Genomic DNA, 25,992 nt, shown 5'->3' on the forward strand with positions numbered 1-25,992 from the left:
TGTGATAAACTTTTATTTTTCTCTTCTGTTTCTCATACTTTCTTTAGCACTGAATATTTTCCTTATGTTCCTCCATTTGTACTTTCCCTGTAGTCAATTAAAATTAGTTTCTATATGTTTTCAGTTTATTCTGTGTGGAGTTGTAAAATTGTTTGAATGATATATTCACTTCACATAACTAGAATGTGTCTTTCTCTAATTTAACATTACACTGACTATTTTTGATGCCTCAGACTGAGAGGTGATGGCATGGGTTTTTAGGTGATGGATTCTTTTTAAGTTGGGACTTCAGTCTTCAAATTCTGCTACTAAATTGCCCACTTAATTCAGCAACAGGCTCACATTTTCTTGTTCAGCCTTTCACAACCAATGTAGTAGTAGAAGCTCTTGTTTCCCTCAGCATTCCTTGCAAGTGTCAAATCAAGGTGAGCTTCAGCTCTCCTGACACCATCCCTGCATGCCTGGGCAATGTCTTTAAACTCCTCCCGTGTAGCCTGTCCCTGTTTGCACCCCTCTGTATACTTGCATTTAAGCTCTGACAATCTGCTTAGCCAAGCAGGTTTCCTACTTGTATATTTTAATAGACCTGCCAGTTTTCCTGAGCTCCTTTGCTCTTCAGAGCTGGTTCCTGTGGCTGTCTACCAGTTCCTTCAATAAACTGAAGTCTGCTCTCCTGAAGTTCCAGGTCTGTGCTCTGCTACTTGCCTTCTTCACTCGGGATCTTATAATCGAAGAATAATAGAATGACTTGGATTGGAAGGGGATGTCAAAGATCATCTAGTTCCATCTTCCTCACCATGGGCAGTGATGCCACCCACTAGATCAGGTTGCTTGGGACCCCATCCACCCTGGCGTTGAACACTTTGAGGGATGGTGCATCCATGACCTCTCTGGGCAACCTGTTCCAGTGCCTCAACCACCCTCACAGTAAAGAATTCCTTCCTAACATCTAATCTAAGAAAAATCTCTCCTCTTTTAGTTTAAAATTGTTCCCCCTTGTGCTATCACTATCTGCTTGTGTAAAAAGTCCCTCTCCTCCTTTTTTATGAGCTCTGTTTAAGTACTGGAAGACCACTGGAGAGAGATCTCCCTGGAACCTTCTCTTCTCCATGCTGAATATCTTCGAGTGTACTAGCTAATGGTTGCTACAGCCAAAGCTACCTTTGATTGTCACATCTGCAAATAATTCTTGTTTTAGAATTATTATAGAACAACTGTGTGCTACCATTATTGGCCCTTCCAGTGTGTATATCAAGAAATTGTTTGTGATAGCCTCCAAAAGTTAACTAGGTTCCTTGTGCCCCGCTGTGTTGCCTTCTCAGTGGATGTCAGGGAGGATGTCTTGTAAGAATGAGGGTTTGTGGGTCAGAGACTTCTCCCAACACAATGTCATTTTTATGAGTCTCTCCAGTGTTCCTCATCCACAGGCTGCCTGAGACTTCTTGGTGCGCAGGGAGTCTGTGAAGCAGAAATGAAATGTTATTAGTAGTGCCTAAACTAGATAAATTAATACAGAACAGAGATGGCTGGATTGAAAATTGAATATCAGCGGGAAAAAAATTCTAGGAATTTGAGCAAATATTGCTTTTTTCATTCCGTTATCTGGCATTGCTTTCAGCCCTGTATAGGGATAAGTGGATAGCGTTTTTAGTCTGCAGTTATATTTTAGTCTGCAAGTTTTTGTGTGCGAGTTTTAGTCAGCTTTGTTATTTGAAGGCAAAATGTCACCTTACCTTTGAATAGAACTTTATTCACTTAATTGAATTTCATTATGTTAGCAGTTTCAGTGTGGTGTTTTTCTATGGTAAGCTGGAAAGTAGCTCTGTTTAAATACAGTTTCTACTGTATCTTATTGAGATTTGTCTTGTCTCTATGTTGACTTGAGATGTTATTGTATGGTGGTTTTAAGATGCAAGGAGGCTTTCTTGTCTCTAAACTGTAGTTAACAGTCCAATAGTCACTAAGTAGATAGCCTGGTGTCTTTGATTCTGTGATGCATCTTGCCCGTAGACTTACAGTGTGAAGTTGTTGCTTAGTTTGCATTTTGGTAAGAAGGTGGGAGCATTATAGTCATGTTCTTGGCTCCATTTGGCCATCTGATTGGCAACATGTTTCTGCCTTGTAGAAGGAGCATCGTGTTCATCCTTCCTGTGTCACCAACAGTGTCAGGATGCTTCCTGAAACCTGTTGCCTGTATGTAGTGCATATACAAAATTGTGGTTGTAAGTATATGCCATGGGTATACTTGACCTTGAGCTTTTTTGTATGTAGCTACCTGAGCATGCTGAAGTTAATGTACTTCAGACTGGCTATACTTTTGGAAAAAGTTATTAGTTTTCTGAATATGCAAACAGCATATTGAAAAAAGCTATCAGTAGAATAATTTTGATTGGAGGCAGTTATGAAATAGTTATGAAATCTGCTGCCAGTTCTTGAAGACCTTTGAGAAAGTCTCTGCCTTTTCCTTCTGTGCTAATGAACTTATTCTATCCCATGGCCCCTGCAGAGTTTGTTTCTCAACTGTCATTGTCTTTCCATATTTTCACTTGCTTATTAGATTACTTTAATTTCTGTTTTACCTCAGTTACCTTTTGTACTATTTCCCTTGCTTTCCTTTATCTACAGATGCCTTTAATATTTACAAGCAGTATAGTGATTTCCTGTCTGCTAGCTGTGTCTTGAATCCATTTTGGTTTGACTTCTCTAAGTTTCTACCCTAAAAAAAGCTTCTTATTACTGCAATTAATGGTTTCTCTCTGGTAAAACTCCAAGGTTTGTTCAGTACCCTCATTTGCCGTAGTATCTTTGCACTTCAGACTACTAGTTATTTCTTCTTTTTTGACATGTTATATTTGTTCTGTATTAGTGATTTTGTTCTTGCCTAGGTTTTATTTAGTCTTTCTTTTTTTTTCTGAGGATGGGTGATCTTGCATCTTTACAGTCTGTCTCTTAAGTATTTATTATACTTGTGGGCTAAAAAATACTTTACTGTTACTAAATTGTCTTTTGTACTGTTCCACATCTGAAATTCACTGAACTTTGCTCAAAGCCTTGCGGTCAAAATAAGTAATTCTGCTGTGATTTTACATTTGAATCATTTTCAGCTATCTCAATTGTTCAGATTTTCAGTTTAAGGCCAGATGTATTATTTAATTTTTGCTACTTCTGGGCATCTCAAGTCCAGACCATTTTCAAGCTTTTATTTATCATCTTCAGTACTTCTAGAATTCATGTTTTCATTTTCAACACAAATGGGCCTGGAAAACAGATCTGTAGTCCTCTCTCAGTGGGATTATTTTCATACAATCAGAATGGTTTGGGTTGGGAGGGAAATTAGAGATCATCTAGTTCCAACCCCTCTGCCATGTTCAGGGACACCTTCCACTAGACCAGGTTTCTCAGAGCCCCATCCAACCTGGCCTTGAACACTTGCAGGGATGGGGCATCATGGCTGCTCTGTGCAAGATTTTCCAATGCCTCACCATGCTCACAGTAAAGAATTTCTTCCTTATGTCTAGTCTAACCCCACCCTCTGTCTTTTTAAAGCCATTCCCCCTTGTCCTGTCACTACATGCCTCTCTCCAACCTTAACGATTCTATGATTTTGACTTCTGTGTTCATTGGTCCTCCATCACATGCACGCACGGGAAAAAAATAAATCCATCCATCTTGACGAGGCACACAAAAGAATTTGTCGTTTGATGTGCTTCATTGTTGTTAATATTTTATCAATATTTATAAAACTATGATGAGTTTACTAAGGCAACAAAAGGCATCTTCAAAGTTTGATCTGCTGCTTCTCTCCTAAATTTGGCTGGAGGACACTAGTGAGTGCCAGTAAGGGATGAGTCCTTGTGGTGCTTGAATAATTCCAGTAATCCAGGGGGATGGCAGTGAAGGTGACTCTGTCTGCACCACATTCAAGGGGATTTCTAGATTTGAAGGGTCTTGGTCTCAGAGTAACCGTAAGCAGCAGCATTTTCAGCTTGACAGCTTGGCAGTGGTGGAAACTGGCTGAATACAAAGCCTCGGAGTGACTGTTGCTTGGCTGAAGGACAGTAACACAGCTGTTGCCTTTAATGCATATGGAAGTTGGCTTCAGTATATGTGATCTAATAAATGTGGGCTTAATGTTAAAAAGTCACAGCATTCAGTTGCATTGGCCGCGATGAGGGAGTGGTGGGGAGAGTGAATATGCAGTGTGGCTTAGGTTGATATTGCCCTTTTATAGTGCATGGTGCTCTGAAGGATTCTGTTGTCTAGGTAACAGGGTCTGTACTTCATTTCTTAAGAAAGATGGAACAGATGTTCCTGCAAGAAGCAACCAATTATCACCAGTGAGAATATTGGCAGTATTTAAACTAATTGCTTTGTTGTTGCAATTCATATGCTATGAATAGTAAAGAAAATTTAAAGGCAGGAATCTTCATTGGATGGCTTTTCCTGAATGAGGTTTTAAAAAAATATTTATTTAAAAATATTACAAAATAGCACTCACTCATCAGTGTGTCTTTTCAAGCTTCCATTTATCACTGCATTTTCTTCTATATCATTCAGTCTTTTTATCTGATATTTGTAGTGTCTCTTTCGTGATCGAGTCCCATTGCTCCATCACATCTGTGTCACATCATATTAATTTATTTTGTTTATTTAAAATACCTAAAAATCTGAAGGCAATAGGGTAAAAGGATGCTTGCAATGGAATAAGACACTGAGGGGCTTTTCTGTCATGTAAATCTAAGATTTCTTTTTTTTGGTGGCACAATCCAGGCACAGCAACTCGGATAGGGACTGTGCCATAAAAAGCTGGGGCAAAAAGGAAGCCATACAGACAGGTGTATGTGTGAAACCCTCCTATGTGCTGCTTAAATGGGGACATAACTTGTGTGGTGGTGACAGTGGCAAGAAAGGGAGTAGAGCTGAAGGGGGGACAGCGTGGAACAAGGAGTGCCTGAGCTCTCCCACTGCAGCACTCAAAGGCAGCGTGCCTTGTTTTTATGAAACTTTGTGCTAAAGTAATCTCATGTATAAATTAAAGTGTTTATTGTTTTCATGGATGTAGCTTTGTCAGCCTGGAAGATTACTATAGTCCTTACAGCATCGGATGTGTTCTTGTCTTTTATAAAGAGATCTAGGGGGAGGTGTGTATGCAAATCCATTTTTATACCTTTGGGATAAAATCTGATGTTGGGCATTAAATAAGAAAAGAGAGCACTGGGACTAGATTCTCAGGGCACTGTTTGTGAGTCCTTAGCAAAGCTAAGCCATAGCATTATGCATTTTAGACAAAAGATCTGGCCCATTGCCTGAACTTTTCCATGGTTCTTGCCAAATATAAAAGGCAAATATTCTGTTTTTTAGGTAAGGCATTGCAAAAACATGGCTTTTGTCTTGGCAGTAATAGAATAAAGGAAGAATCCTTGACCTACTCTCTTTTTATCGGCTCTGTTGAAGGACATGCTGTTTTGATTTTTATCTATCTGTGGAAAATGTCATAATGAGTGGAAACGAAGTGCATGTTGCACTTTTTGGATTATTTGGCTGAGTTATCCTATTGTATAGTAGTGACATGTTGATTGGAACAAAATGTCTTACTACATTCAGTTATTTCAATAACCATTGTAAAACATTTGCAGTCTGAGGAGGAAAAAAAATATTGTTTCTGGGATGTTTTAATCCTTTGTACCAGGCTACTTGCATGTAACTTGTAATCTTTTACTTGTTATCCTTCCTCTGACTCTGGCTCCTGGCTCACTTTCTGTAAACTGTTCTGTGTTAGTTCTCAGTAATTTAATGCAGATAATGCATCCAGTCACTTAGCTGCATGTATTAGCTTATCTTTGCCTCTTCAGTCAGGAGCAATACTGCTTCAGTGTTTGTGTTCACTATCAGGTATGCTCTTTCACTGTCCTTTTCAATCACTGTTGTCTCTAATTTCTATTCCAAACCTTTTCTTTGTTATATGGTTTATCCTTTGTATAGTATCCTTCATATTCTGTTGCTCAGAATTCCTTATGATATCTACTGTGTAAATATTTGTGACTTCTCATTTGTGACTTCATTCCTGCTTGCATTTCTTCTTGATACACTTTTTTATTCTCCTTGTTTCCCTATTTTTTCACAGGGTCTGTCAGCAGCAATATTTACTGCTTTTACTGCTTCTTTTGTATTCTAGAGTGCTTATAATACAATCTTAGCTTCTGCAGATTTTTCAGCTGCTTTCATGAGAGTTTTCTCCATTTTTACAGTTTAATTATATCACATATTGCCAGTCTCAGGTTCTTTTCACCTCCCTTGACACACACAGTTAGCTCTCCTCTTCTTCTGCCATTCCTTTTCGTACAAATCATTCTGACTGATTTTATTCCCGGAGGTCATGCTCAAAGGATAAAAGAATTTGACAAGTACTATATATTTTTCCATTTTCTATCCTTGGAAATAGAAGCTACTTCTTTATGCTGCTTCTTTTCCCTGCAGTGGTTCCTTTGTCTTATGTCTCGCTTTTTTCTGCTTCTTTCTGACCTTCTGCTCACAACACAGCCTGCCATCTTGAGTAACCTCACTGTCATGGGAACTAGTGCTTAAAAGAGGAGAACAAGAGACCACTTTTGCCAGAGGGTTGGTGGGCTTCTGGACTTTGTGCCAAGGTTGGGTTGTTGGGCCTCTGGACTTTGTGCCAAGGTTAGGAGAGGTGTTTGCTGAATTGCACACATTTCTGTGTGTCTCTCCCCCCTTGACACTTTCCGTATTTGCCTTTTGCTTTCCCTTCCACTACTCTTTGCCTTAGTCTTGTTTTTCCTACATAGTTCATTCCTTTTTATACTTTTTTTTTTTTTTATTTCCCAGTCCTCACATTACCAACACCATTTTTGCTGCTCTTCCACTTTGCTAGTATTCTCTGCTTTTTTTTCTCCTCTTCCCTACTGTTTCCACAGCCAGTTGCATTCCTCACCTCTGATGTACTACTGTAGTCCATGTATCCTTGTCCCATGGTCTAGGGTCTTTCTCCAAGGTCTCACTTATCTGCTCACTTCTGATTCCCGCTCTGCCATTCCTCCTGTTCATGGTGTTTCTCCCTGGGATGGTTCTCCTGACTGGTTTTTCTTCACCTTCTTCCTGCCGCTCCTCTTTCTGTAGTGAGTTTCATGTCCATTGCCCTAGAAGAAGTCATCCTTCTCCTCAGGACTGAGCTAAGCAAGAGAAAAATGAGGGAAACTTTCTCCTTTGTTTTAGTGCCAGAGCTCTGACCTGCGTCATTTAACAGCTCTAAAGTTCTTCCTACAGAGTATGCTCAAATAACATTTTTTTTTTTCCCCAAGGGAAAGTGAAGCATCAGATGGCAGTTTGATGATAAAAAATTGCTTAGCCTGGCTTTGTTTCTTTGCTAACCTGTGCAGAAGTGCACAAGATCTCATAATACTGGGCAGCTTGTGTAATAAAATTATGTTTACATTTATCAGCGTTGAATTTTAATGTAGTGGAAATGGGAGAGAAACTACCCTACCTATTTACAGTGATGGCTTCTTGAACAATCATTGCTTTAGTACAGGTTGAGGGTAGAGTGAGAATCTTTGAATCTTTGTCACTCTTCTTCTGATAAGCTCTCCAAGTTTAAGAGCACACAAAAAAGCAAATTCAAAGTCACTGGAATGACTTTCAAGTGAGTTTCTAAAGTCAAGACCTGAGAGCAAACCAGACTCGGTCAACCAAATAAATCCCTGGGGTGTTCGGATGTTGAGTGTCTCTGTGCTATCCTGATCTCTTTCCACCTCAGAAAGGATACAGTAGCACTAGAAAAGGTAAAGAAAAGGGGAATCATGAAAGTTGGGGATACAAACTACTTCCTTATGAACAGAGACAAAATAGACTGGGAATCTGTGGTTTGGAAGAGAGGGAAGCTGAAGGAAGATGTGGGAGGTCCAAAATCACAGACTGAGTTTATAGATGCACATAAGTGAACTGTCATTTTGGCTGGGATTATAAAAATGTTATGTGCTGCTGCTAATTGCATGCTTAATGAAATACTGGAAGAGTTCTGTTGCAGGTCTGGAGAGTGACTTCCAATTACTCATTTCTGCATGTCTGGGACAGTGTCTGCACTCAGTTCTCAGGAAGAAACTCTATCCTGAGTGTTTGTGTTACGATGTTTTCAGAGCCTCATGGCTTTTGCTGCCTTGGGCAAAAATTCAGTTCACTACCCATGTGCTTGCAGTAGAAGTTACTTTAGAGAAAGGTAATATTCAGTGGAAGATAAATGCAGAATGCCATGTGCTTAACCTCTTATGTTAGTAAATATTAACCAGTTACCAGTTTCTTCATCTTATTAGCTACTATTGTTTCAAAAGCTCTCTTACAAAATTGATATTGTTCTGAGTCCTTATGAGTTGCCATAAGAACATATTTACCATACCTTGTTTCTATTTTTATCTCTTTGCTCACCACATTTTTAATTTCATTAAGCCACCTTTTCGAGCCTTCCTGAACTGTATCCCTCCTTATTGAGGGAAATACTGATTTTGCTGCATTCATTGTCTCATTGAAGAATTTTTCATATATAATAGAAGAATGAGGAAATAGCAGGCTTTAGATTGCAAACTGACTTTTTTTATCCAGTTGCAGTCTGATCCTGAGAGTATGAGAAGAATCTTGTGGTAGGCGTTTAATGACTTGGGAGACTGCCAATGAACATCTTGTTTTAGCTTGCTTCATACATTAGGTTTGTCTAACGTGTGGCTAAAGGTTACAGAAAATATGGGTAAAAAGTGAAAACCTACAAGCAAAAGCAGAACAAATTTAACAGGTAATTGTGTTAGTGACCACTTAGAGCATTCTAGTGTTGTGCTTCCAGAGTGAAATGCTGATTTTGTTGTAAATAACTGTCAACAGACAAATTATAGAAATAATTCTTGAGTTAAAATTTTGAAAGAGTAATATTCTTAAATTAATCTGATCTGGAAACAGTATACAAGAAACCTGATGTTAAAACTGTGTGCAAAACTTTTGGTATTTTAGACAGACCTAAGTTAATGAAAGGAAGTTAAGAACCAAAAATAATACATTCTCTCCTCCTGTCCACAAGAGGAGCAGGGTACTGTACTTGCAACTGTAGGTTTGTCTATTATCTTGTTTAGGTAGAAGTAAGACATTAAAGCACATCAGTTGAAGTGCATCAAATTTTAATGGATGCTGTCATTTAGAACTAAAGCGGCTTTTGTTTGATTCTCATAAGGAACAGAGGTTTAATGTGTTTAATATGTTTTGAATTCATACCTCTGATTTGATTTAATTTTCTATTTAAAGAAGACTTGAATTATAAATTATGTATCTAAATGCCTGCATCCCACTGGAGTACATGTGAAGAATAATCATTAGGGGATTTTTTAGTTTGTTTTTTTTTTCCCCTCTCTAACTATATGAAGGTAATCTTTTTTTAATCCTGAAGTGCTAATTATGTCACATAGTAGTGTCACTGAAAACTTGACATGATCTACAAGATTGTGTTATTCCTCTATGAAAAATCTGCTATTTCTGTGATTCAGCATCATGGAAATGGTACCTAACAGAATTGTATCCTGGCTGGAGATTGCTGTTGTGTTGCTGCATCAGTCTTCAGTGTTTGGTCCAGATTAGGGCATAGGCACCTGACTTAATTTCTTCTCAGAGCAGGGACTTAATGCTGGCTTTATGCTCATCTCTCATACAACCACTGGATATAAAGTTAAGCTGCCATTGATTTTTTTTTTTTTTCCCAAACAGTTTTGAATCACAGGAGAGTGTTGGATTAATACTTTGTCATATCAGAAGAGTACTTTTTTAATACGCTATTGGAAATGATAAATTGTTGTTGAACTGTTGCCTAATGATAACACTTGATTTATATTCCCATGTATTTTTATATTGGAGAAATAATTGTCTGCAAGTTGAGGACTTGGATGTGACAGTACTCAGCAGCAGCATACTGGACCTTGAATAGTACACCAAGTCCTTTACAAAGCAGGGGTAGATTTGAATTTTGAAGTTGGATTGGCGACATTGAGCATGACCACTTGAGAAAACTACATAGGCTTGAAGTTCCATGATGTATACAACATTTCTTGGCTGTTTCTAGGGCTGGAATACCTTCCTAGGCTGTAGGTTATTGAGCTGTCAGATTGAGAGGACATGCTGGCAAATTTGTTACAGAGCCAAATCTGTTATGTATCATCTGATAGAACCCCTTACCAGCTGAATTTTGCAGGACAAGAGGGCACGGTCTTAAGCTCTGCCAGGGGAGGTTTAGGTTGGATATTAGGAAAAAAATTTTTACAGAGAGAGTAATTTTTTACAGAGAGAGTAATCAAACTTTGAAATGAGACCTTGGAATCCAGGGAGGTGGTGGGTTAGCTGGCCCTGGAGGTTTTTAAAATGAGACTGGATTTGGCACTTAGTACCATGGTCTAGTAACCAGGGTGGTATTGGATCAATGGTTGGACTTGAAGATCTTGCAGGTCTTTTCCAACCCAGTTGATTCTATGTGCTCTGGGTCTGCATGGAAGCCAATGCAAGAAATTTTCATATCACAGGATAGAGAACTTCAGTAGCAAAAGCAGAGGCACAGAATTGCACTTTTCTCAGTCCAGTAGACATATTTACCAAGTTGGAAGGCTGGTTGGTCATTGTCACTATTTGGGTGCAAGAAGTTGTTGGGTGGATGTTTTTTTCAAGATCTAGAATTTATTTTAATGGTAACTTCAAATAACTTATAATTTGTGTTGTGTAGTTTGTAATGTATAGACTGTGGAAAATGGCAGACTGTCACAAAAATGAAAAATTAATAATAAAATAAATAAAAAAGTTAGTTAAGAAGATGAATCAATAAGTAGACTTCAAAACTAAAGGGGAAAAATAGGCTGTAAAAATATGTTTTCAGGATAGCATTGTAATCCCTATCCAATATTTTGCATAGGTTAGAAATTTATTACTTCTTGAGAGTTTCATCACTATGGTGCCATAATTAATTATGTTGAGGTTGGAAAAACATACTTCTTGGCCATTCTTTACTAAAACTTTGTTCCTCTTACTCTGGTTCATATACCATTTATCATTCTGAAGTCTTCTTGAGAGAAATATCTACTTTGAAAAATGGATGTTTGATCAGAATTGGTGTCTAATCTCATTATTTGCCCTTCTGCAGGGCTTTTGGAAAACCTCAGTTGCCATCACTGTTTATTCACTGTGAGATACAGTGCAAGAGCAAGGTGATAACTGGTTGCCAGGAAATCAGAAAAGTGTGGAAATGTTAGAATAAGCCCTGTAAGAGAAAACTAGTTGCAGTTTAAAAACCCAGACAGAATGTGTAAGTTTGTGGAATTATGTGATGCTACTTCTGAATTTTAAAGGGATATTAGCAAAGTGGTATGTTGTGTCCCCTCTACCCCATTCTAATGCTTTAATATAGCTCTAGTTTTAAGAACATTTGTTAGTTTGTTGGGAAATTTCTTTATCTTCTCAGTAACAGAAAAAATTTCTAGGCAACCAAAAAGCAAATTCAGGGTATCTTAAAATCTTCAGAAATGACAAACATTTCCAACTGCTTTTTAGCAGGTTATTTTCTATAGATGTTTTCAATGTAGTTGGAGTTATCTGAGTGGGATGAATGTTCTTTTATTTTGTTTTAAGCCAAATAAGGAGAAAAATCTCTGAGAGAGACAAAGCTTTAATTTATCTATACCTTTTGGTTGGGAGGAAAATGGTTGTTGTTAAGTCTCTGTCAAACTGACCAAAACTGGCTATGGAGCTGCCTTTGACAGAAGAGAGAGTATAGAGTTCAATTTTCAAAGGAAATAAGGTTTCCTTTAGGAAGATGCATAAATTCAATAATAATTCAGATGTATTTTATAGAAAAGATATGAAAAAAATTATATATTTAATATGTGCACTGGAAGTAAGTTGATTTTTGTGGTCTTAATGTCAGTGTTTCCTTATATAGTTGTATTAAAAATTTCTTATTGTGTAAGTAATTTTACAGTAGTTCTTTATTTGTACTTAAAAGTCTGTACTATGGTACATGATATTGGTAAATAAGAAATAGAAAGAATCCTTATATGTGTATTTCTACCCATGTTCTTCAAGAAAAATGCCAAAATTACTTAATTTTCTATTGTTGGGAACCTCGAGAATTAAAAATGCAGTTATCCTAGTTTCTATTCCTTTATTGAAATGTGATACTTAAGAAAAGTCTTTTGCCAAGCTTTTGTTTCAGAATAATAATGTTATTTAGCAATACCAGACCATTTTCAGCTCCTGAAATGAAAATATTTATAGAATAAATACTTTCTTAATCCTTCTCATAGGAGAAGGGTGGGGCAGATTTTTGTCCTCTTCCTGTCCTGACATTTGGCAGTTTACTAGCTAGATTCTGCTCAGTGTCTTTTTACTTCTTTATTTTTTAAAACATACTTGATTTTTCTCTTGTGGGAATTTGGAAACCTCACAGTTTGGGGACCGTGTGCTTTAGAGAGATGGAAATATGAAGAAAGGAGAATGGTGAAGGAAGTGTAAAGCAGACTTTGAGGGATGCTTCAGTATGAAGGACTGCTTGGGATCAAACTGATGAAGATTGGGTACATGTATAGGAGAATTAGAGGGAAGGAGAGAGTCTGTTTGGAGTCTGCTTTAAAGTATTTTAGCTTGTTAATTTTAAATTGGAGCATGCCTTGTAAACTCAGGCAGCACTCCTAGCAGTTCATGTAAGAGTCCCCTACTTGGTTTTGCAATGCCAAAGGCTGTCCAAGGACAGGCCTTACCAGACCAGTATACCAAGAATGTCCTCTCTGAAGCAGAACTTAAGCTGATGCTGAAGTTTACCTTTACCTTTCTTCTTAGGTTCTTTGGACAGTGGGTTTTTTGGGGTTTTTTTTTTTGTGTTTGTGTGTAGATATAGATATCCATGTCAATTTTTATGTTGCCTGCATCTTTTTGAGACCTCTTGGACACGTGTGAGCCTTGTACAAATTAAAGCTGGAAATGAACCCTCTGTACCTGCTTAGTTTGAAACTATTATTATAAAGACTTTTTTTGGTGCTTCGGTTATGCAGTAACTCCGTAATTGTAATTTCTCCAAGTTGCAGTGTTACTAATATAAACAACATGATCAAGGTAATCCAAATTGGAAAATCCCAAAATTCAGAATTATTAACAAAGCTGAATTTTGAGTCATTTTTTAATACGGTACGCTCCTTCAGTTCTTCTCTGTTTTATTCTTCTTGATAACTTTGAGACCAGTAGCACAGTTAGCAAAGGATTGTTCTTACAAGTTTAATAAACAACTACCTGGTTTTTGTTTATTGTTTTTTTTTGTTTTGGTTTGGTTTTTTGTTTGTTTTTTTTAGAGACCCATATATACTTCCCTGAGGGAAAAGCTGCAGCACAGGGTCTTTGTGGATTCTGTGTGGAAAGGATAATATTAATAATACAGAGGAGAGGATCTAGGATTGATTAATAACATCTAAGTAAATTGGAACTTTAAAAGATCCTCTGAAGACGTAAAATGATGACCTTTAGTTTTCTTCAAAAAGTCTAGTGTCAATTAAAAAACAACTTCAGTGACCCTAGAAGCTTTGAATATGTTCATCACACAAGAACTGACTTTAAAATTCTACATCGTGCAATTGCTTTTATGAGCTATCAGGCTCATGTTTTGGTCTTTTCTATGATTTCTTGTTAAAGGTTTTCATTCTAACCTTGAAAATGGTTAAATGCAGTACTACAGTGTGCACTTCCATCAAGGAAACTACCAAGGCTGTTCCAGATCAATTTAAGTACCTAGATCAAAAGACTGAAGTAGACTGTGTGAAAGGTAGGAACACCTCTTAGATGAGATTGGCCTCTTAATAAATTTCTGAAGATGATTATAGGTTTTGTCATCACTGACATGGAAATACGTTTGCTGCAAGATTTACTATTGTCAGTAGTGAGAGCACTGTTTGTGTTCCAGTTTTCTCTAATTTTCCTTAGATTTCCTTCACAGCGAGATGAAAGTGTCTGTCCTCACCCTGCTTTTGTAAGTGCTATCTAGAAAGCATTATTCATCCTGTGGTATAAAAGTATTTCTCTGCAAGATTTGTTTCTTTGAGGAATGTACTGTTTGACTGTTTTTAAATGTGCTAAACACCCTTGTAATTGATCTTGTTGTTTATATTAGTAACACTGCAACTCTTCTCCTATTCACAGAAATTGTCTCTCTTTGGGGGGAAAAAGGCAGAACTTTACATACCTCAAAAAAGAGCAAGAGTCTTCCTAGTTGCTACTCTACTTCATATAAAAGTTACTTGCATTATATGGTGGTAGACAATTTGCAGACTAAGTTCAGAGTTTAAATCAAATTGGTCTAGGAGCTCGCTGCCAGTCAGTACCTGAGCTTTTCAATCTGCTGGAGATGATCAGTAAAACCTCATTAAACCTGTCTTTTGTGAAGGCTTCTATACAGGCAAGTACTGCATAGGCATCTATCTAGTGAATCTAGTGGCTGACATATCAAATTGTCAAGTAATTTTGTTTTCCAATGTTGATCAAAGCGCAAATGAGGTATACTGTTTTCCCTGCTATTGAGAAGCTATTCCTGAACTTTCCTGTTCATCACATGCCATCTTGCAGAGTAATTTTATCTCTTATCAGTTGTGTCTTTCTACTCTCAAACATGATTATCATTTAGCATAATGATTCCTTTCATCTTTAGTGTTCATGTCTTTGTATTTTAGTGGACATCCATCTTATTTCCTTTCAATATTTGGTCAGTTACAGTAATTGAGAAAGCCTTTTATTCCCTGTTGGGAGATAGATTGTTCACTCCTTTGGTCACCCTTTGCCTCTTTCAGAGCAAATTCATCTTTTCATGTGTGTGTGGAGCGGGAAGTGTTTGAGCATGAGTAAAGAAAGCTGCATATAGTATTTTAAAAATAGATCACAGAAACCTTTTATATATTGATATCAACAGATCCTTTCTCCTCTGCAAATACCTCAATTAGGATATCTAATATCCGATAATATCCAGTTCTACCTTTTTTCACCTGCACCTGATGACTTCTCAGTCTGTAGTAGAAATTCTTGATTAGTTTCTAAGTGCATGAATTCAGATTTTGTGCTCATCCCGTTTCTATTACTCTTTGTTTACTCAGTCATAGAATAAAATAGCATAAAAAATGATGCATTAGCACACTCCTTTTCTTCATTGGGAATGCTGTTTTTATTGAATCAGCTAATTTAACTCACACTCATGATTTTGATGCTGAGATGGGTTTTATTAATAAACACAGTACTTGTTCTTTGTTAACTCCCCAAATAGTTAATATATAGAACTACTTGGCCTTGAAATGTATCCCATTGTTGACTACCTTTTTAGGTAGTTTCTTGCTCACCTCAAACTTATTCCCATCTTTTCCATCTGATGAAGTACTTAGAGTTATTATAAGGTTAAAATTTCAAAACAAGCAGAAGATCTGTGTTCAAAATCACTTACTGGATAAGAAAATCAGGATAGTTTTTTTAAACACATTTTTCTTTATGTTTAGCATTTCAGAATGGTTTTTTTGCATGTTTTGGATTAACAAGTCTGCAAATGCCTTGTCTCCTTTCCATTTCTCATTTATGAATGTATGGGATGTATTTGCTAATCATCTGATATCACCTCTGAATTTTGCTTGTATCTGACTTGTGTTAATTTCCACTTTCTGAAACGTGAAGCATTTCCATTATGTGTTTGTTCTTTCCATGATCAGTATCATAACTGTTATTAAAACCTGATGTAAAATATTTTAGATTTTTATTTTTGTCTTTATGTTTTAAGATATCCTACTTCTACTTTCTTATTCTTGTGCACTCTCTTGTGCTCCTTTTCTGCCTAGACAATCTTTACTGTCTATTTTGACTTTCCATGCAAAGTCTAACTCAGCATGACTGCTGACACTTTGCATTTCCAATGCTTCAAGCTCCTATATCAATTCTGTTGCCAACTTAACTTTTTCTCAGGCATCAGAGACTTTCCCTTATGACCTCCATCCCTCTCCTGCTATAAGAGACATTGACTTGTGAGGGAAATTCTCAGTGTCCCTCATGAGAGAACTTATTCATCAGACAACTGAAGAAATTACTAGCAATTCTACATGTAGTGTGTAGCCGCCCGGGAATCCTACAAGCTGTTCCACGCTATTTGGGCTATCCAAATGCAGCATTTTAAAACTTCAGGCTGTGCCATTAGCTAAGAAAGGTAATAAGCAGAGATGCTTGTACAATTCTCTTGATAATAATGATAACAATAATAATCATCCTCTAATATGTTTACATGAAACCCACTGAACAGGACGGTTAAGTTTCGCAGATGTTGACAATTCACAGTGATGTCCTTCTCAATGTCTTTCTGCCTAAACTGCTTTGTGTGCTGTTACCAAGAAAGAAATGTACCGTAACTCACCCGAGACACAGGTTTTTATTAGCATTTTACCACAAGTTGGATATGATGGAACTTAAATTTTAGAGCAACATTAAGCTAAAAGACTGTTAAAATATGATGCTGTGTTCATTTAGTAATAAATTCGAGTAGTTGCAGATCCTTTTTATGTTCAGGTTGTTATTTTGTAATAAAATGTTGTCAGGTACACTGGGATCTTCCAATTACTAGGACAATGTACTGATTTCTTCCTTCTAACTTTAGATTTGAATTAATCAAGTCTCCAAATTGATTTACTTCTAAATAAGATTTCAGAAAAACAGTACTAGTATTATGTTTCATTTATCTGTTCTGTATGTTTAAAGTTTAAAGCAATCTGTGCTGCAGGAAATCTGGAGACAATAATTCACCACATCTCTGAAGTTGTTCATGTGGTTCTAGGTATGGCTAAAATGCACGTTTGTGAAATGCTTTTATGGTGGTGAATGAACATACAGCTGTATCATAAGAAAGTGACTTGTGATGACTTACCTGTTAGATGTACGTGGTGTGTTTCGAAGTTAAATATTGGCAAAATTCTAGTCAAACATATAAGTCGTTAGGGTAGATGGTTGCTACAATCGTGATGCAAGTAACTCCAAATATGTTCCCATGTTTTCACACTATTGGCATCCCCCATCTGCTTTAATGAAAATGTGGTTTCCAAAATCCCTCATTGCTTTTTAGGTAAGCCTTAGATTACTACTTGTCTTTGAAACACTTGTCTCAAATTTGCTGGGTTTTTATTTCCATAGCCGCGTATTTGGTTCTGCCATGTATTCCTTTCTGACCGCATCTTCCCAGTGCATTTTGAATGACTCTGCTCATCTCCACTCTTTATGTATGTGGTGGTTTGAGATCCCCAAAATTTAATTCTCGAGTCCAAGCCCCCCCTCCCACAACTCACCCCAGTGTCAGAGGGGTTTTCCAGACACAACACAAGACTCAATATGGGGGGAAGGGAATTATATTACAATCACTACCCAAATAAATATTATAATACATTATATATGCAATCTTAACTATTTCTCTTATGATAAAGCAGTATTTACATTGGATCAAATTTCTTCTCCCTCCAATAAAAGTCCAGGAGGGAAGAAGGAAAGATCCTTTCCACCTTCGGGGCAACAGTGTCTCTCTTCTTCCATGCAGCAGCTGTAGCTGGATCTCTTTCCATTACACGCAAGGGGTCTTCTCTCACCCCTCTCGGCTCTTCGACTTCCAGTCGAAGGTCTCTTTCTCTTCGTGGACTGCGGTTGCAGGTACAGGCTCGCTTCACCACGTCATATCATGAAGTGCAGCAGTCTTCGTGATGGTCCCTTTCCTCAGGGGGTTTGCCTCTGAGTCAGAATGTCTTGGGCAGCTTTCAGTTGAAAGCCTTTGCCTCAAGCGTTCTACCAGAGCTCCTGTGCTCTGTCTCAGGCTGCCAGCTCGGCAGCAGCAGCGGGGGGTCAGACCACTTACCCCGCATTCCATTTGGCTGTCCCGGTCCAGCTTCCAGGACATCTTGAGCTTCTCAGCTCCTCTCTCCGGTACTGCTGCATTTCAAGACTCCCCTCAAGTGGGAGTCCACCCCTCCTCTCTAGGAGATGTCTCAAAGGGGTTTTGAGGGTTTTTGGTTCAGTTCTTACCCCAAAACTCTGTCTGTAGAGTTTAGTTCTCTCTCACTCTCTCTCCATTAGACATCTCTGTGTCTTCTTGCTTGGCTGCATGCCGGCTTTGCTGCTTCTTCTTATCTCTTGGTTTTCTGCCACAGCCTCTGTTCACTGCTGTCTCTGCCGCCGTTCCTGCTGCCCACTCACAGTGGAGAAAGACTCCCAGCTTCTCAGTTACAGAGCTTGGTCCAATTTAACACTGTTTCCGAGTTTCTATGACCCCAGCCGGGGGCTGGAGGGCCGTGACCCCCAAGCAGGGCTCCTGCCCCTTTCTCCTCGTGGCTTCAGAACATGGCCACTCTCCTCTTCAACTGCCTCATCATCCTTCTTTTCTGGTTTAGTATGATATGTTTTAATTTTGCCGGAGCACTGATTGGATCAACACCAAGAGAGACAGCACCCACTCGGGGGTTACCCTTTTTTTTAACTCCAGGGGGAAAAAACCAGCTTTTTTTTCCCCCACCACAATGTACCTATGAGCTACAGCAGCTCAGTCCTTACGGTCACTCCCTCTTCTGCTGTAGTCTGTTTCTAGACAAGATTATTTTTAGACATAAATCTTACCAACATTTCTGTTTGTGGCTCATGCTCATCACTTGTACTCTACAATATCATTTCTGATCTTGTCTTGGTGTTGAGCACCATTGCAAGTCCAGCATAGGTAGAGCAGAGCTCTTGTTCTTGAAAAACTGTGTTGAACTTCTGGAGCCAACATTTCCTTGGTCTGGCTCCTGCTGAAGGCCCAGCTGCTGTGGCACCCAGTCTTGACAGCCAGAATGTAACAAAGAGCAAATCTTATGAGGAGAGGCTGAAGGATCTGGGGTTGTTTAGCCTGGAGAAAGGAAAGCTCAGGTTTAGAGAAAGAAGGAAAGAGACAAGAAGAAGAAAACGCTTCCTGCATGGTAGAAAAGATGTTTCTTTCATTTGCTGAAAAACAGGAATAGATTTAAGCAACTATATTCTTTAGAAGATTTCTTGTCTTGACAGATACCTGTATAGCCAAAGGATAATATAATTTAAAATTAATTTTTTTTATTTCCCCTAAAATAAACATCTCGAGTCTTTTACTGTAAGGTGAAAAAAAGGAAGATTCATTTCTCTTGAATGGACCTTGGAACCTACTCCATTTACTATTTCGCCATTATAAATTGATTCTTGGCAATGTATATACTAATGCTGCAGATGCAAGCAATTTCCAGATAAAACAGAAATTATCAGTCATTCTTGTGACTGATGTGTGGAAAGGGGGAGGGGAGGAAAACTGATTCCATGGAAATTATATTTTTGGGAGTACTGCTTCCCAGCACCTCCTGAGACTAATTTAATCTGGCAGAAGGATAACTTCAGCAGCGATGCCTGCTTTAAGGTGCTGTCTAATTAGTCATGAGACCTAGTTTTCTTTCTGGCAAGCAGTAAATAAGCTTGGGTTTATTTCTGGATTACGGGACAGTAGTTGAAGCAACCATTAGAAAAAACATTTTGGTAGACGTTTCTTTGAAAACACCCTTAGTTCTGAGAACAACAGCCCATGATTTCCAAGCCAAGTGAGGCAGGGATCCAAAGCAAAAGAGAATTATTGGTAATAAAATAAATATGTGGTGATCAAGAACTGTATTGTCCACACAAAGAATTGGACCAGCTGCGCAAGCTTCCTCCTGGCATCCTTAAATCCTGATGTTCATCTTTGACAAGAAAACAGTTATGTTTGTGTGTCATTATTGATAAAAAGGATTGGGCTTTGGAATGGGCTCCTCAGGAAGGTGGTAGAGTCACTGTCCCAGAGGTGTTTAAGGAAAGACTGGACGTGGCATTTAGTGCCATGGTTGAGTTGACATGGTGGTGTTTGGTCAATAGGTTGGACTGACTATCTGAGAGGTTTTTTCCAACAGAGTTGATTCTGTGATAACATCTTTTAAGATAGACACTGTTGGCAAGTGGGATGGATAGGTGGGATGGGCAGCTGTGTGCTGAGTGTGGGACAGAGAAAGTAGGTAGTGACAGGCAGCTGTGCTGGCAGAACAGCAACCCATGGCGTGGAGGCTACCCGTGTCCTTATTTAGATATTTTTAAGATAATGTCCTGAATCATCTTTTCTTCTAGGGCCTGTTTAAGGATCACTTGTTTGCTATTTGACCTGTTTGGTGGTTTTGTTGGTGTGTTTGCATTGTACAAGCACGGCAGTAACAAGAACTTCTCTGTTTCTCTGCAGCTTTTACGAGAGTTGAAGCACCCAAACGTGATTGCATTGCAGAAAGTTTTCCTTTCTCACAGTGACAGAAAGGTTTGGCTGCTGTTTGATTATGCTGAGCATGATTTGTGGGTAAGTACAGATTTCCCTGTGTGTTTGTAATAAGAGCTTGTTCAAACTGACTTGTGTGTGACATACCATTCTATAGGCAGAGATGCATAAATTTCTTGCTCTGTAATTAAGGGTGTAACTAACATCCTGTTATTTTTACACTTTAAAACGTGCAAAAGACTATGTAGAATTTTTCAAAGTCAGATTGCATTTTGAAGTGAAAAGGATTTTCCTACAAGCTTTAATTGGAGTTAAAGAAAGCATTTCTGAGTTGAGATCTTCTAAAACTGAGTTTGGAAATCTATTTAATATTTTTTTCTACCATCTTGCACATGCACAAATGAAAAAAAAAAAGAGAGGGACCGTTTTACAGAGTTCTCTAACTGAGATATAGTGCAAGTCACCAACATCCAATCATCTATATTCTAAACAGAGAATTTGGGACAGTATGAGTGGAAAGAAAATAGAAAAGAGTAAGCTAATTGGGTCTACTGATGAACTATCACTACATGAAAGAGGCATAGAGACTTAGATGTCTGTTTTTAAGTTTCCAGCAAAATATAGTATGATTTGATTTAATCTGTTGGAGAGGATGACATAAATGACATCTTGAGTTGAACTCAGATGCAAATATTCAAACCCCACTTCTTTTAAGAAGATGTGAGTTCCGTGAACCTGGATTTGTGTTTAAACCCAAAAGATATCAAACACTAAGAATAATCAATATGTTTATAATTCCTTTGAAAATATTGGCAAGGAGAGGAAGTGTTAATATTAATTCCAATATTACTTTTTAAGGCTTCAGTAATATAGAATTTGCTATTACTAATGTTAGTGACAAATTGCTCAGTTTTTTTGTACTTAGATCTTGAGTTGATGAATATGTACTTGTAAATGACACAAAATTGTAGTTGGAAGGAAAGTAAACTTAGACCATGCAAAAAGACTCTTCTGGCTCAGAACAAGTAAAGTCATGATGTTTCATTCACTTTCATAAGCTTAAAAAATATTTAATTTTATTTCTCTTATGGGCTAGCACTTCTGTATTTTAAAAGTTTTCTTCATCAATGTTCAGTGTAAACTGAGAGCTTTGTATTTCTTGTAACTGGTGGCAGTGATGATAAAGAGGAATGCATCAGCTAAACCTCTGTATGACAGAATTTATTTGTGCATCAAATGAGTTTACCCATTTTATAGAAAAATCACAACAAACACATTTTACTGCTACATTTATTTCCATGTCTTAAACACCTCTTTTCTAGCCTTTTCCATTTGATTTTATTTTGGATGTGTGGTTTTTACACTACATAATGATTTTTCACATGATTTAAGAGATTTAGATGAAGAATCACTGCAGCTTGTTCTTACCACTCCTCACATCTGGCTGGGTATTGGATAAAATCTCAGTGAAGTTAATTATTTTCTATTATTAAGACTGAAATGTTTGTTACAACAAGGTATTTGGTGTGAACTGATCTCCCACTTCCTTACTTTCTCATGTTTGTTTTGTTTTTTTTTTTTAGTGGGACATGCTACACAAATCATTTCTCCTTTCCTGTATAGTTACCCATGTTTCCTCACTTCTTAAACCTTTGCCAGGAATATTTTCCTCCCTTGCATAAAGTTGGCCATGTTCAAGGCACTCTTGATTCTGGCTTAACCTTGATCCTCATTTCCTTTACCGTCAGCACTTCCCAAGCATCGCTCTTAATTCCCCTTTTGTCTCTTTTGCTCACTCCCAACTTTGTGTCTTTTTCCACGCTGCCTCCTACACATGGAACAGCCTCCCAATTAACGTACGTAAAGATCCTTCACTATCCTCCTTCGAAAAGCTCCAGAAAATCCACCTATTTTGTAACGCATTTCAGTAATACCAACCACTTGTCATTCTGTCTGTGTTGTGTTGTGTTTTGCATTTCCCGTGCTTTACAGCTTGTGCCCTTTCAGCTCTTTGGGGTAGAATTTGTGGTAGGGGATTAGCACATTTTTTTTTATTGCTTAGCATCACGTGCTTCCCCAGCACTACATAAAACCAAAATAAGTCTATTTATCGTGGGTATGTCAGTTTGTAAGGATTTAAGTTTTGGAATTGTAGGTGTGCTGTCACTAGAGAGATGTAGATTCCCAGAGACCAATGTTTTGAAATGCAGGTAGCTTAGAGTTACCTACCAAAATCTGTAAGTATGGGAACTGTGCTTCTGTTCAAAGCTGCCCAGCTTTAGTAACTCCTATTGGCTTCAATGAGAAAGAGTACGTGCTCATCACGTACAAACATCAGATTAATTAAAATCATTATATTTTTCAGCTTCTCTACTGAAAACATTTGGCAAGAGATGAATAAACTATATTAGATGCTATCTTATTCTGTTCATTTTCTAATACTGAAAAAAAATTGTCCTGTTCTAATGAGGAGAAGTGATGGTGCCAGTTAAGCTTATTAAAAAGTTCTTTTATGGTGAGCAAGAATTTTTTTTTTTTACTTTGCATTTAATTTATGTGAATTAAACTGCTCAAATTTGAAATTTGAGTTTTGATAGCTGCATACTTCAACATTTTCTATAACATCTATTGATACCATTACCAAGGGATGTAGAAAGCTATGCTAATTTGAGCTACTTTTGACAGGTATTGATGAAGACCGATTGTGGTGTTCTTGCCTACAAACTTTTTTTCCAGTTTTAATAACTAAGTCTATCAAAGATATCTTCTTTCGTTATCTCTCAGCTTACATTATGCGAGACAATGCAAAGCCATTCATGAGATTACCATAGAGAATATCTAAGAATATAGAAATTGTTTTGACAAATTGATTTATAATTAGTTTCCCTTAATTACCAAAATTCTTAGCGTAATACACAAATAATTTCCTTATGATTTTTCTTGACTATTTGTCTCTGTCAAAGAGATCCAGTGAAGTTCTCAGGCTGTAGGATGTGCCACACAAATTAATTTATAGCATATTGTCTGCACTGTCATCACTGCTTATATATCCTCATGCTGTGAAGTAAAGATGCCTTAGCTTGAACCTCAGTGTAAAAGGAGCACCTGATACAAGGTTAAAAATATGTGTGTCCTCAGGTGCTATTGAATATCTTAATTCCTGATAACTCAGTTCAGTTTCATGCCTTTATATTACAATGGCCTGAAACTTTCAGCTTCAGATGTTAATAGCCACAGAAACAATCATCTTCTGATCCTTCTCTTGTGAGGGACGTTCCTTTTTCAGTATCTGCTCATAAGGTCCTGGATGCTTTCAATCCAAATTGTACAATTTAGCAAACACAAAAGGAAATAAGCACTTAGTTAATGCATAGCTGAGTTAATCTTAAATCCCTGAGAGGAACTGATACTGTTTTTAAGTTACCACTCCATTACATAGTTAGAACTTCATAGATTTACAGAACTATGCATGGAATAGTGTAACAAGAATGAGTGTAACTGCTTCAAATGATATGTGTATTTTTCTGGTACGTTAATTTTTGACCTTTAAAAATAAAAAGTTTGTTTTAAATGCCAGAGTTTTTGATGTTTTATCACTAAATTTTCCTATTGCACTTTAATGTATGTTCTTATTTTACGTTAGTCTTAAGTTGTATACTACTCTCCATAACTTCCTATGTAAAGCTCATGCATTTTAAGACATTTTTCAAATTCATATCAAATTTATACATTAAATGCATGATGTTTACTTAAATGGACTTTTAAAAAAATTGATACAAATGAGATCTGCTCTAGAGATGAATTCTGTTTGTTGTCAGTCTAATTACTTTTAGCCATTGGAGAGGTTATAATATTGAGAGCTTGTTCCCAGCTACTCTCATACTTGTAAAGCATCAGATTTTTAGGATTGAAAATATTTCTAAAGCACACATTTTTAGTACCACAGATAAGCACACATTTGATGTCTTCAATTTTATAGTCTCTGTATTTTTAAGTAGGATTTTTGATTCTAAGCAACATTTTTGTTACACTTCTTTTTTTACATTCTGAATTAATAGTTTACCTACCGTTCCTGGTTATGGTACAGAGTTAATTCTCAGACTCATTTAATATGTGTATATAACTTCAAATCTTTGAGATCCCCTTTTCTAGAAATGTAACCAAATCAGAAGCTTCTGGATGGTTTTTATCTCATTCTGAAAAAGCAACATTTTTATCACAGTAAAATGTGTTGAATGTGTTTTATAGCAATAAAAACCGTTGTTGATTCTTAGTAAGTGAGTAAATAAGTAATTACCTATGATTTGATAATATTGAATGATGATATATTCACTATTCAAGACCAGTTAAACCACAATCTGGGTATTTTTTAGGTTTGGTTGAATACTTCTTATTATTAGATTCCAGTGATCTCTAACAACTAAATGCTTAGCAGCAAATAACACTGAGAAGTGTGGAGTAAAATTCATCTGGAAATTATTGTTCATGATAATAAAAATGTGTGGGCAGACTGGCTTTGTTTTATATTAAATTCTCGTTATGTATATATTCTGCTTTTAAAAATGTAGGGTAGAGATTATTAGCATAGTCATGTGTACCTAAAAGTAACCATCAGATAATGAAAAGGAGAAACTATTCTTCCTACACGTGAATTTCATAACACTAGTTGACTCTCTCAGTATGCAAATAAATACACTTAACTTCAGTTAACAAATTTTGAATAACATTCTTTTATGACAAATGAAATTATGAGTGTTTCATACTAATTTGTGCAATTTGCTTAATCTCACGAATGTTGTAGAATAGCTCTGAGTTTTAACATATTCCTTAAACATGATGTAATCAGTTATAATTCTTTCTTTCACAGGCTTCAGTTTAGCTCTCAGTAGAGAAGATAATTTGTATGCTAGTTGATCACAAATATCTTTATATACATGAAAATACTTTTGTCAGTGTAGCAGTTTTATTTTTTCTCTTTTGATTTTTCTAAAGTCACGTCTATATTTTTGTTTTAATTCCATCCTGCTCTGCTAGGTGATTCTTTGTGTAGTCTTCTCTGTTGTATGTTTATTTACCACTATAGGATTCTTCTCCCTGGCAGAAAAATAGAAGGTTTGTTGAGGCAGAAGGAAATGGGCTAGCATAGGTCTTTATGGCATGATTGATCCCTTCCAAATAAAATGGGTGGCCTTTTTCACCACTAAAATGATGGTTGAATTTCTTGCAGAGGGCAATGCCATTCCTTGTCGATAGCTTTCTGTTCTGAGAATGTGCCTATCACATCCTCAGAACATAAACTTGCTTTTTCTGCCAGAGTTGTATGAATTTGAGGGTAGCTTATGTGGACTCATTTTCTGTACTATGAAGCATGAGAATTGGAGGAAACAACAGGTAGGAACAGGCTTCAAAGACAGAGGCAAATGTGAACAGAATGGAATGAATACCATGTGTGTCATATATATATATATATATATATATATATATATATACACACACACTGAAAGGGTAACTGAATTCTGATGACTTTTGTTATTGTTGTGTAGAGTTGTTTTGACATATTTAGGTCTGAAAGACATTAGAGGACCTCGAAAGACCCCAATTTAACCTAAAAAAACTTTACTGAATCTGTTTATGCC

The 25,992-nt window shown here is 37.1% G+C and overlaps 1 protein-coding gene across 3 annotated transcripts in view; it reads left to right on the forward strand.

Moving 5' to 3' along the window:
* The window catches only part of CDK19 (cyclin dependent kinase 19), a 126,240-nt gene that overhangs the window by 24,348 nt on the left and 75,900 nt on the right, over window positions 1-25,992 (forward strand). For all 3 annotated transcript variants that reach the window (XM_051792186.1, XM_051792189.1, XM_051792188.1), the window contains one exon: window positions 20,327-20,437. In XM_051792186.1, coding sequence (XP_051648146.1) covers window positions 20,327-20,437 — 111 coding nt within the window. The remainder of the gene's footprint in view (window positions 1-20,326; window positions 20,438-25,992) is intronic.

This window comes from Manacus candei, unplaced genomic scaffold (genome assembly GCF_025592945.1).
Source record: "Manacus candei isolate 608988 ecotype Guabito, Panama unplaced genomic scaffold, ASM2559294v1 h1tg000034l, whole genome shotgun sequence".
Lineage (NCBI taxonomy): Eukaryota > Metazoa > Chordata > Aves > Passeriformes > Pipridae > Manacus > Manacus candei.